The sequence below is a fragment of the Semicossyphus pulcher genome, unplaced genomic scaffold, assembly GCF_022749685.1.
Source record: "Semicossyphus pulcher isolate SPU_LCO1_2020_fin unplaced genomic scaffold, fSemPul1.0.p SCAF_20, whole genome shotgun sequence".
Taxonomy (NCBI): domain Eukaryota; kingdom Metazoa; phylum Chordata; class Actinopteri; order Labriformes; family Labridae; genus Semicossyphus; species Semicossyphus pulcher.
This window is the reverse complement of record NW_027211694.1, coordinates 20,602,245-20,615,203: the sequence shown is the minus strand read 5'-3', so window position 1 is coordinate 20,615,203 and position 12,959 is coordinate 20,602,245. Positions and strand designations below refer to the sequence as shown.

At 43.5% G+C, this 12,959-nt stretch overlaps 2 protein-coding genes across 8 annotated transcripts in view; both read right to left on the bottom strand.

Moving 5' to 3' along the window:
* nap1l1 (nucleosome assembly protein 1-like 1) overlaps nucleotides 1-3,291 on the bottom strand; it is a 74,647-nt gene extending 71,356 nt beyond the window's left edge. Inside the window, exons 1-2 of one of the 4 annotated variants that reach the window (XM_069670807.1) lie at nucleotides 2,577-3,291; nucleotides 1,958-2,076 (exon numbers count right to left, since the gene is read on the bottom strand). The gene's annotated coding sequence lies outside the window, so the exon portion shown is untranslated. Of the gene's footprint in view, nucleotides 1-1,940; nucleotides 2,159-2,576 lie in introns of those variants that run through there. The other 3 variants (XM_069670806.1, XM_069670805.1, XM_069670808.1) reach the window with 3 other exon arrangements.
* A 4,762-nt stretch (nucleotides 3,292-8,053) lies between these two features.
* The window catches only part of osbpl8 (oxysterol binding protein-like 8), a 104,495-nt gene continuing 99,589 nt past the window's right edge, over nucleotides 8,054-12,959 (bottom strand). For all 4 annotated transcript variants that reach the window (XM_069670788.1, XM_069670792.1, XM_069670789.1 and 1 more), the window contains one exon: nucleotides 8,054-12,900. In XM_069670788.1, coding sequence (XP_069526889.1) covers nucleotides 12,771-12,900 — 130 coding nt within the window. In that variant the 3' untranslated portion in view covers nucleotides 8,054-12,770. The remainder of the gene's footprint in view (nucleotides 12,901-12,959) is intronic.

Genomic DNA, 12,959 nt, shown 5'->3' with positions numbered 1-12,959 from the left:
CCCGTTTCTTATCTCTGACCCAGATGTTAGCGAGGAGCAGAGGAGCAGACGGGATGGGGTGTAAAGAGCCGGTTATATCGACAGCCCTGCCCCGAGAGTCAGCGCGGTCACTCGATAAGAGTGTTCATGTCTGTGTTGTCTAAGGCCGGCAGAGGAAAAAAAAACAGAAAATCATACTAAAAAGACAACTAAATGCTCCACTAATCCGGCTGTGAATGAGAGCGGCTCGCTGCAGCAGTTCTTTTATGCTCTGTCGATTCCACAGGGGGATAAACACAACGCTGAGCCAGCACCCAGCACAACCTCACCAACCCCGCTGCACTGCAAGCGCTGCACATTACCTCATGTTATGTCTGTTAACCCATTTAAGCCTGCTGGCGTATAGAGCTGCCAGAGTGGGCCGAGGGCATTCAGGCGATGTAACACACCCTCTGTTGGTCAACTGGAGGTCTTCAGCTCCTCATCTGCAGCTTTTAACAAGGCAACATTTAGAGAGAAGAATTAGTTTAAAGAGAAAACCCTTCCTGTTCGACACTAGTCAAGTTAGAGGGTAGAGAGAGGGGAGGCGGAGCTAAGCGGCTGCTTTTAAGGAGTAAACAGTAATCTACTATGGCTGAACAAACAAAGAAAAGATGGATGACTACAGATACAACTTCAAAAATAAGTGAAAATCCAAAGAAAAAGAAACAAACTCGATGCTCAGATGAAGCAAACAGTCAAAAAATGAAAGCTACCGATAGCCAGGAAAATCAAGAGTTACAACCGTGGACGTCACACATGCAACACTGTGTGGATATCTGGGAAGTGTGCTCCTGCAATTATCGTTTATCGCCACAGGTGCCGCCAAAGAGAACGAAACTAAGATCTTCTGCTAACCAAGCTTGCGCTAGCATTATCTGAACTGGTTGTACTGGTTGTAAACTGGCAGTTGTAAATCTCTTTCCTTTCCGGCTCGTCCAAATTCGTCACTTCTGTCTTCAGAAAATACCAAGATGTTGTCTGTGTTCGAAATGCCATACTATACTTACAGTACGTAGTGATTTGGCCAAAGTGTAGCATGCAGTATGCATACAAAAGCTAAATGTGCAGTACGCCAAAAACACCCGGATGTCGTACTGATTAGGAAAAAACCTCCAGTATGCATCGGAGCAGTCTACCTCGCCTACTGTATCCCACAATGCAAAGCGCTGGATCGTCACAGCAGCAGTTGACATGGCAGACGGCAGCAGAGGAGGAGTAGGGGGCGCTATAGCTAAAGAAGCAGCTCTTTGCTATTGGCGGGCTGTTGGTTACTTCTGCTTTCCAAAACCAGAAACTGGCGCCTGGAGTTGCATACTGCAAAATACATTTGAACAGCTCCGTACTACATACTACCGCCGAACGCAGTATGCAGTATATAGTATCCAATGTCGAACACAGCATCTGACTTCCAAACTTGGCTTCAAACTTCCTCAAATGCACCGAGTCAAATCTCCAAGGAGCGAAAATAATGTGGAAAATGTGAGAAAAATCAATGTTGTTCGATGTATATTTGAACATTCAGGCTTTTTAATATGCAAATTAAATGTGAATCATTTACTTCTTAATAAACATGTTTTTTTATGGAGCACTTATTTGCATTGATACATACAGACTAAATACATCGACTGTAACTCTGAAGAACCACCCACATGAAGAAAATGTTGGCTCCATTATCCGTCCCTTCCACATAATTGAATAACCTTGTACTTTTCCACACAATGATTGTGGCTCTGAATGTAAAATGTAAAAAGCAGATCATTATGTAACAACTCACGCACGTCTACCATCTACCACAGTATAGATGTTGTAAATATTAATACGCCTCGCCTGATGAATAAATAAAGCCTCGGCTATAGGAATGCAGAGAAAGCTAAAGTGTGCACACTGATCAGGCTCTCTGTATGATTATGTAAACGTACCTGCATGTTTAACTGACCTCGTTTTACAGTGTCACACGGTGCCGAGTGTCCGCTGATGCACACATTCACCTCAGAGTCACGCCCTGCAACATCAGCCTGATGGTCTGTTGTCAAGACGATGCCAAGGGGGCGGAGTCTGAGGAAGATGACATAACAGAGAGGAGAGCAGATTACATAATCATAAACAAACACGAGGAGTTTCCCGTATCATCCACTACAGCTGCCTCCTCTTCTCTCCATCCTTCTTCACTTTCTTTTACTATTTGCTCTTCATATTTTTCACTCTCCTTCATTTTACTCACTCGTCCCACTTATCATCTCTCCTAATAAGCGTCTCCACATCCTTCTTTCCTTTCCATATTCTTTCCTTACCTGTTCTCTTCCTTCGTTCCTTCCCCATCCTCTCCTCTCCCTTTCTTTTTCTGCTTCTCCCCTTTTTTCCTTTTATCCATCCTACATGGCCTCTTCTTTCTTTTCCTCCATTCATCTCTTCATACCTTCTTCTCTTTCTCTATTCATCCCCACCCTTCTTTCCTTTCCTACCTTCCTCATACCCCTTCCCTTGTCTTTCTCCATTCCTCTCGACCTTATCTGACCCAGAGTCTTCCTCCCATCTATCCTCCCTTCTTTCCTTACCTGTCTTCTGCCTTCTCCATCCTCTCCTTATCCCTCCTTCCTTCCTTGCTTGTCACCTTCTTTCCTGTCTTCCCTCCTTCATGCCCCTTCCCTCTCTCTGCCTCCATCTCTTCCTCTATTCTTCCATACCTTTCCTTTCCTACCTTTCTTCATGTCTTCTCTTCTTTGCCTTCTTTCCTTCTCAATCCTCTCCTTCTCCCTCTTTCCTTCCCTGCTTCTTACCTTCTTTCCTTTTTTTTCATTTCCTTTCCCTTGTGTACCTCCTTTCTTCTCTTCCTTCATTATTCCACATGATTCCTTTCTTTCTTTGTCTTCTCTTCTTTCCTTCCCCATCCTCTTCTTCCCTCTCTTTCCTTCCCTGCTTGTCACCCTCTTTCCTCTCTTCCTCTGTTCTTCCACATCCATCTTTCCTTAGCATCCTTCACATCTTCTCTTCTCTCCTTTCCGTCTCTGCCTCTACTCTCCTTTTCTTTCTCCCTCCTACGTGCCCTTTCCCTTCCTTCCTCTTCCATTCTTCCACATGCTTCCTTTCTTGCCTTCCCTCTGCCTTCTTTCCTTCCCCATCCTCTTTCTCCCTCTTCCTGCTCTGCCTCTCATCTTCTCTCCTCACCTTTCTTCTACATGCTCCTTCCCCTTTCTCCCCCCCTTCTTGCCATCCCTCCTTCTCCCTCACCTTCCTTCCTTGTCACCTTCTCTGCTTTACATCCTCCATCCACCCCTCCCTGTGTCCTTCCTCATTCCCTCCTCCCTCAGTCCTCTCCTGCCGTGAAGGAAAGCAGCCAGTCGACAGGATGATGTATCCTAGCAACAGGGACATCCCGCCCATTCGGCATCAGGATGAACCAAATTTAATTTTTGGATGGAGAGGGGGAGGCTGTGATTGGAGGAGAAAGGAAGAGAAGGGTAAACCAGCAGCTGATAGCAGCCTGTTCTGTTCTTTATTGTAACCTCTCTACATTCACGTAAACATCAGAGCAGTCTACTCTGTAGATCAGAGGGCAGATTTACTCTGTGTGAAGATCTTGTCCTTGTGTCTCTATTTAAGACTTTTCACAGTCAGATGAACACGTTCAGAACTCAGCAAAAACAAGCAACCGATGGAAGACAAGTTTCCTGCCCCCCGATGGATCGCATGTTCTACTCATGAGACTCAAATGTTGAAATCTGTTCTCGAAAGGAAAGCCCAAAAACTTAGACAGACAGGCAGGCAGGCAGGCAGGCAGGCAGGCAGACAGACAGACAGGCAGACAGACAGACAGGCAGACAGGCAGACAGGCAGACAGACAGACAGGCAGGCAGACAGACAGACAGACAGACAGACAGAAGGGGGGGCGGGCGGGCGGGCGGACGGACGGACGGATGGACGGACAGACAGACAGACAGACAGAGAGACAGGCAGACAGACAGAAAGACAGTTAGATAGGCAGATTGACAGACAGACAGACAGACAGGCAGTCAGACGGACAGACGAACAGATTAACAGACAGTCAGACAGACAGATTAACAGACAGACAGATTAACAGACAGACGGACAAATTAACAGACAGACAGACAGACAGACAGACAGTCGGACAGAAGGACAGACATGCAGACAGACGGACAGACAGACGGACAGTCGGACAGACAGACAGACAGACAGTCGGACAGACAGATTAACAGACAGACACAGACAGACAGACGGACAGATTAACAGATAGACAGGCAGACAGACAGACAGACAGACAGACGGACAGACAGACAGACAGACAGGCAGACAGTCGGACAGACAGGCAGACAGACAGACAGACGGACAGACAGACAGTCGGACAGACAGACAGACAGACAGTCGGACAGACAGACAGACAGACAGACAGACAGACAGACAGACAGACAGTCTGACAGACGGACAGACAGACAGACAGACAGGCAGACAGTCGGACAGACAGGCAGACAGACAGACAGACGGACAGACAGACAGTCGGACAGACAGACAGACAGGCAGGCAGACAGGCAGACAGACGGACAGTCGGACAGACAGACAGACAGACAGTCTGACAGACAAACAGACAGGCAGACAGACAGACAGATTTACTAGAAAGTACATAAACAGAGCAGAAAAAGATTTTCGTCAGCAGGGTGGAACGTTTGCTGCTAGAAACGATGAACACATCGCCTTTTATACTCTGAGCAGATAAACGTACTGGGAAAATTAAATAGTTTGACGCCTGCTTGATGAATACAGTTTTAAGCTCTCACACCTCTTAGTGCTTTTATTCAGCTGCAAAGCTCAAACTACAGGGACGCTCGGTCTGCTCTGAGAACAGATTGTATTAACCCCTCCTACATGCAGCTCTGAGGTCAACCTCTCCTCTCTGTAAGAGCTTCTCAAATAAAACACATAAAAAACTTTATTACTAACACCTCTTCTAAAAACTGGCTCTGAAAATCATCACTATTATATTTGGCTAACTTGCTGTTAGCTTGTATCCAGTCATATTGTAGAAGGTCTGCTTTGCATGGCTGGAGTATGTACGGACAAATATCGTCTTATTATAACGATCCTGTAGCCACTTCCCATATTTGTACAACTTATAGCCAACTTTTTTAGTAATGTACCCAGTTTGAAATCATTATAAAGGGGGCGGGTTTTGAAAGAACAAATAAATCTTTATATGAGTTGACTTTTGAAGCTTTCTGTAAGACCTGTCTGTGAGAAGCACCAACAGAAGCAAATGGAAGGTTAGCTGTATCGTTGTCTGGGGGTTACATAAACAGAGAATGACTATCACACTTTGGAGAGACGTTTCATGAACTTAATTGAGGTTCAACTCCAAATAAAAAGAGTTGCTTGATTCCTTCTCTTTGCTTCCTCTTCCTGTACTTCCTTTAAAATCACTATCTTTCCCCTCCTATCTTCTCCCTTCTTTCCTTTAAGTACTCTCTCCTCTCTCAGCAGAGTGTTGATGCCAAGCAGCGGGGAGAGTCTGGAGGGGACAGAGCTGGGATTGATATCAGATGTTTGGTTATCTGAGATGGACAGGAAGGACTGTTCTCTTCCATCGACCTTCTTCAAGGTCCTTGACTGAGGAGACGACACTGGGGGGACGCCGCGCCGATGGATTTAAAGAACCGTCAGGATATCTACGAGGGCTGCGTCACTACATCACTTTTAAAGACGGTGATAAAAACGAACAGTGGTTTTCTTACATTCTAACAACAAGAGGATTTCACAAGTTAATTTCTTCTCCTGAAAGATTTTCATTGTCAAGCGTTTGATGTTATTATTCTCAAACCTAGAACAAAAAATGTAATAATGTGTGTGATTTTGATACGTCTTGTACTCCTGGCTTAATCCCTTATTACATCAGAGAGTTGACAATTATAATTATGTTTGTTATTTTTTAAATTAAACTTTATTCAAAGGATTTATTGGAACAGTTTTAGATTAATTTTGCATCAAAGTTGGTTCACGTTTGATCTTTTTGTTGTCCTTTGTAATGCCTTTGGAATATGTTATAAGAGGAGCCTAAAGTCTTCTCTTACCCTGATGCTGCTGCAGAACAATCACATCCTTCTACATGTTGTTATTGGAGCTGCTGGGGGTCTGGTGCTTCCCACAAAGGCGCTTTAATAACTGCTGAAGGTCCAGCCTCGACCCGCAGAAACCTGCAGACTACAATGACAGGTGTAGTGTGTTGGAAACTGGTGCTAAGCTTGAAGAAGACTCTATCTCCCTCTAAAGGTCACTCAGCTGTTCTACAGTAAACTAAAGGATTTAAACTGTGGAGTGATCATTACTCTTACTTGAAAAGTACAACAGCTGTTCATGTAAGAGGCCAAATGGAATTATAATCATTATTGCATTTGATGATTTAAATATTTTACACTAGCTAACTAAGGGGGCGAGCACTGCGGCCTCACAACGAGAAGGTTCCTAGCTGTGGGTTCCCTCCAGGTACTCCGGCTTCCTACCACCGTCCAAAGACATGTTCGCAGGTTCATTGGTGACTCTAAATTGCTGGTGAATGTGAACGTGAAAGGTTGTCTGTCTCTATGTGTCAGCCCTGTGATTGACAGGCGATTAAGTCCAGGGTGTAACCCCGCCTCTCGCCCAATGACAGCTGGGATAGTCTTCAGCCCCCAGAACAGGAATAGATGAATAGCTAAGGAGGGCATGTATATTATTAAAGCAACACTTTATCCTTTTTCTTTTTCATTATTCCAATGTTAAAGAGCAGCTCCAGTCATGTTTAACGACAATACATTTGTCTGATGTGTTTTTTTCTGCAAAATACGTTTAATTACCTTGTAAAAATCCTCCCAAGGCCTCTCCTCCTTCTCCCTCATTGAAAATTCCTGACTCTGCGAAGTCCCCGCCCACTTTGCACATTTCCAACCGCCCCCTCCGTCGTGATAACAAAACATATCTCTGCCATCGTTTAGTGGCAACTTACTAGCTTGAAATGTAGTAATTAGCAGTAGTAACGTTAACGTTAGCAGTCAGTAGTGAGTTTGCAAAAATTACAATGGTTACAGCTGGCTCGCTAAAAGTTTATGAAACTTACATATCTGGGGCGCCGAGTGCCCAATGCGGAGAGGCACAGTCCTCGATGCTGGAGGTCAACCCCACTCTCTCTCTCCATCTCTGTTCCCTCATTTCCAGCTCTATCCATTTTCCTCTCAATGAAGGCAAAGATATGGAAGCCCTGAGCGGACATACATCCATACATATTATTTTATTTCTGGTTGTTTTCTCGAGTAGTATTGTTTTTAGTTTTTAACTCTGTCTTGTAAGGTGACCTTGAGTGATTTGAAAGGCACCTATAAATAAAATGTATTATTATTATTATTATTAAATAAAATGTATGGATGCATGTCCACTGAGGGCTTCCGTACAAAAAGCCCCATAAATAATAACAAAATAATCAAACCCCCCACCCCGCCTGTCACATTTCAGTTGCATCATTAAAAATGGCTGCTCTGAGGTCATTCTGGTGTTAATAAATTAGTTCCACATATTTGACCATCTGCCCAAAAAACTAACTATTTTCATACCATCCGGTGAGCAGACAGATGAGAGCAGAACTTGATTTTGAAATGCACATGAAAGTCAAATAAAAGATATTTTTACTGACGAGATTAAATTGTTTATTTGATGATAAGATGGAAATCAAATAAACAATTCAAACAAACTTAAATAAATCTGATTTAAATGCATCAAATCACAAACCAATTCTCCTCTCTCTTTGTGTCGGGCTGTTTCAATCTATTTTCATTTTTTGCTTCATTTATTTTCTCTGAAGTTATTAAGATTCTCCTCTCGCACACGGCTGAGTCTCTGCCTGGATTTGGATTGGGGTTTAATTTTGTTTTCCCATGTGCACTCGCTTTGACCTCCTTGCAGTTAAATAAATACAACTATCATTGTAATGGCCGCTTTTTTGGGAACTGATTATTTGAACAATGATTTTTACACTGAACACACGCAGAAGACCGCAGGATGTCATTTGTTTTTATTCTGTGTTATGTTACATGTGACCATAAGCTTCCAGGAAGTTATAGTTACAATGATACAGTAAATATATTCAGGTACTTGGATAGGAAAACTGTCGCAGTGTGTGTGTGCGTGTGTGTGTGTGTGTGTGGGATAACTTCAGGGGAGGGGACGGGGGAAGTTGACATTGACAGTGTGCACAAGTTGAGGACAGTCGCGTGTGTGTGACATCGAGTGTATTAAAACCAACAGTGTGTGATTTTAAAATTGAAAAACAAGAACAAAGGAACAGTGACGTTATGCTAAAAGCAGAAAAAAAACAACATAAACCCACATACAAAAGAGGAATAAATAAAATGTTAGTTATTTTACAGAAACAGCAACAACAACAGACAGCAGAGATGTTTATTTCCCTCTGAATTTGGTGTGTGAGAGAGCGAGAGAGGGACGGGGACGACGATGCAGAGGAGTGGTGGTCTCTCTCCCCTCTCTCCCCCTCCTGTGGCAGGATTTAGCATCCGGAAAACCAACGGGTGAGCTGCTATTCAGGAGGGGAAGCAGGGGCAGGGTGGGACGGTGAGCTGCGGAGCTGGAGTCAGACTCTAAGGCTTCGTATGGCACGTCCGCTCTAAAACACTACAGTGACTACAGCCGCCGCCAAGTCCCATCCTAGTCCAGGTCGACACCTCCTCTTAATCCTTATGTTCCAACATTCCCTTCATTATTATCCTTGAGACCCTGGCTATGTTTGTCTGCTCCACATCACACCCCCAAAACACCCCTACCGACCTCCTTTCACCTCCGCTAAACCCCCTACCTACCCCGACTCTAGAAGGCACTGTTATAATCTGAAATCTCCACATTCTAACATCTGGTTTCTCTGTTTTAGATGAGCGAGATCGAGGCAATGAGGATACACAAAAATACACGTACAGATACACACGGGCCAGCCGGGTAACTTACGGGGGGGTGGGGGGGAGGGGCGTACAGCTGGCTCCCGACCGTGCTACAAGTCTCTCTTTTATACCTGTTGTTAAGTTTTCATCGCTCAACAGTCTGCTGACGGCGGAGGCAATCGGATATGTAAACGTCGACAAGGCTGACATCATGACGCGACATGATGATGGTCCGAGAGTGTGTTTTAAAAAAATCGTTTTAAGTTGCCTCAATTAGGAGTTAGTTATTCAAATCTGTGCAGAAAATTCATATAAGGGGTAAAATGTTCTAGTATGCTGCCTTCATCCTTGGTTTATGCTGAAAAGATAGCTTTCAGTATACAAACATAAAGCGAACTGGAGGATAAACTGCATATAAGAAGTGGACCCAGCCTTAAACCTGCAGTCTTTCTAATGACCAGCAGGGGGCGACAAAACTCGCATAAAATCGACTAGAAAATTTAGCTCCTTCTCAGCTGATTTATTACCTCAGTTAACGTTTTCCCAGCGAGTTCATGATCTCAATCACTAGTTTCAGGTCTTCTTCATCACAGCATGGTGTTTATTTGGTAAATTAAGGTCCCATTTAGATTAAAATAAATCATAAAGCAGGATATCAAGGGCTTGGATGTATACAGAATGCAATATATACCATTTTGTCCAAATATGGTTACTTCAAGCTCCAAAAAAACTAATTGGGAAGGCCAAAATCCCAAATTAGATGCTTCAAAATGATAGTTTACAAACTTCTAGGTGACATCACAGTGACTACATCCACTTCTTATATACAGCCTACGGAGCACAGTTCTATTCTGTGTAATAATCACATGCACAGACTCCAAAGATGAACAACAGACTGGAACATTTCCAGAAACGTTTTTATATTCTGCTGAGTGACAGGAGCTGCTTGATACCAATTAGATTAAGTATGGATGAGAATCTTAACAGTGTACCCCAGTTTGTTCTTTAATGTGCCCATGTCTATGTGTATCTACAGAGCAGTGGACAGAAAGACACACAAGGTTGAAGACTGGCTTGTGCACAGAGCGTGGGAGTGTCTGAATTGCAAAAAACCTTGGTGTTGAAACGCCGCGAGCTCCTCGTGAAGAACAAGTCGCCCGATTGGATATTTACACAGTGAACGGGGCCGACTCTACTCTACACACTGAGTTTGGCTGGTACTCGCGTACATTTGGAATGGTTTACTATGGTGATAGTAGTAATTAGAAAAAGTCTATATTCTCCTCCCTCTAGTGGATTACTAAAGTGTCTAGTCTAGTTTTCCTGAGGCGCAAAAGCACTGGAAGTGATGATTGATTTTCTGCCATGACGGCGTGCAGTCAGGGTGTTTAGGCTTTTCTCTTCCATGGCTTGTCCTGGACCTGTTTTTTAGAGAGTATTCTTTAGACCTGCAAGTCTGTACAACTAATGTGTTGTGACTGCTGCAATTTAAATGAATTATTTTAAGAGTTAGTTGGAGTGTGCTTTGGGAGACATGCTGGGTTACTTAGAAAATTGATACCACCCTCACGTCTCATCTCTCATTTGATTTACTACTTCAGGAAACGTTTTGGTCTCATCGCTATTTCTAAGTCTTCTTTATTACGGCATGATGTTCATTTTGTAAATCATTGTCCCATTTAGCATAAAATAGAGCAGCTGCTTTGATGCCAACTTGTCAACAAAGAAAAATAGGAAGCTATGCTCTGCTATTGTCGTTGCCTAATATGCCAAACTTACAGCTTCAAAACAGTTGACGTCATGGTGGCTACATCTACATCTACACAACAGTCCATGGTCGACATGTAACAACATCCACCCATCAGCACCTCTTTGTTTATAAAGACTCAATCTCGGATGCCATCGGCTATAGTCTGTCGACGATGTAGTTTCTGGGGACAACAGTGAACATGCCGGGCGCATCAAGAATTCCTTTTCCACGTGCTGCATAGTTACAGATTTACTTTAATTAATGGCTCTTAAGTTTGCTCAAATTTCATCAAAACATCATGATGCAGATTAGTAAAAAGTCAAAATGAAGCTTTGTCAGGTCTGTCCTCAAGAGAAGAAAACTACTTGTTTGTTGAACAGAGGTCGGATTGATCTGATGCATTCGAGAAAGTCGGGAAACGCTGAACGTCTTTCGTGACACAGCGTCAAGGGAATTTATCTTACGACTGTTAGCTGTTAGCATGCAGATGTCTGTTTATAGAGATTAATAAGAAGCTAAATCATCATGAGATGATGCTGATGGGAGTCAGGATGTCGTTACGCCGGATTACATTCCGCCTGCTTTTGCTCTCCTCACGGTCTGTTTTTCCTGCATACGCCGCAGCCTGCTGATACGTGATTGGTCAATATTACTCGGGTTACAAGCAGTACAAACGTACGACAACACTCATCCATTACTAAAATCCACGTCCCTGCCTACAGATTCTACATTTCTATGTAAATAGAGATTAATAAAGATGTAATGAGTTAACTAGGAAGCTTCAGAGGCGCTGGACAGGCTAGCCATGCTAGCTGTTGCCCTCTGTTTCGAGTCTTTGAGCTGAGCTAAGCTAACGAGCTGCTGGCTCTATTGAATGGACATATATACATGAGAGTGGCATCAATCCTCTCGTCTAACTCTCTGCGACAAAAGTGATTACCTATTTCATTTACTTAACGTGCCATCAGGTCTAAGAAGGCAGTTTATCATTTAAAAAATCAACTCCCGTTACCTGAAGCTTGGGCAGTGGTCACTGAAGCTCGTTTAAAACAATCACATAAATCGACGCTCTGTTGACGCTCCAAACCTCCTCAGAGCAGAAATGTTAAAGTATTTTGAACTTAAAGGATGAAAGTATTAACTCTACAAACATCTGACATTTCCAGTGCATTTGTGCCTTAAGACAAAATACTGTACATCGGGCTAATATCCTAACCACGCTCCTCGGTCTGTACATGCTACCTACAGTTTACAATGACTTTTCAGACATTTTTCTTTTTGAAACACTCGACTGCAAAAGGTGAAGTTTTATTATACAGCAGAAATTATAGCTTCTGTTCCTTTTCACACATCACTTGTGTTGTTTGTCTTCCTCAAACCCCGGCCAATATGAAAGTTATCAGATAATAAAAAAATAAAAGTCACATAGATTGGACCACTTTGTTTTTCTCTCCCTTATCGCCGCTTTTTGTTCCAAGCAGACCTCCATATTCACAGCGGACACACCAAGCAAAGAAACGAAACAATAAAAAAACATGAAAATTAAAGGTATTCTTTAAAAGTCTGTTACCATCTGAGTCGTTGTACTCGTCTCCGTGTTAAAAGGTTCCCTGTTGTTTGAGGTGAAATGTGAATCGACAGAGTGGTTTTACTCCATCGGGAAAGAAAACAAACAACAGCTAAAAAAAATGGCTGCTGTCTTTGCCTCTTACGTCAAGGCAAATCAGTGAGCTCCGGAGTGGCAGTCGAGGCTTTATCACACCAAAATGTCACCTCCCAACGTTTCCTCCTTATCGCCGCTCCTCTCCTCTTTGAAATCTGTGGATCTCCCCAGAGTTTTTGGAATGAACTTGTTAAAAATAAAGTTTTAAAAGTCTCCTTTTGTGTGGCAGTCTCCACTTTTCTGGACGTGTGTAGGTGGATTTAATAAGGACAGAGAGGAAGAGAATTTGAGGAGACTGCAGTAGTTGTGAAAGGTCGAAGTTCACCTCTTTAAGTGATGCCCAGTGTTCAGAGAGTGTGTGTGTGTGTGTGTGTGTGTGTGAGGGCACCACTCTCTCTGCGGCTTATGGCTGCTACTTGAAGACATAGTTAATCAGGACCTGAAGGAGGACGAGGAATACGATGATGACGTAGTCGCGCTGCTGGAGGAAAGAGGCGCCATCCGCCCTGCCGGCTGCACGGCTCCGCAGCACACTGATGCTCCTGCAAACACATGGGGGTTTATGTGTAAAGGCTCTAATGGAGGATATTATATCAGGCTC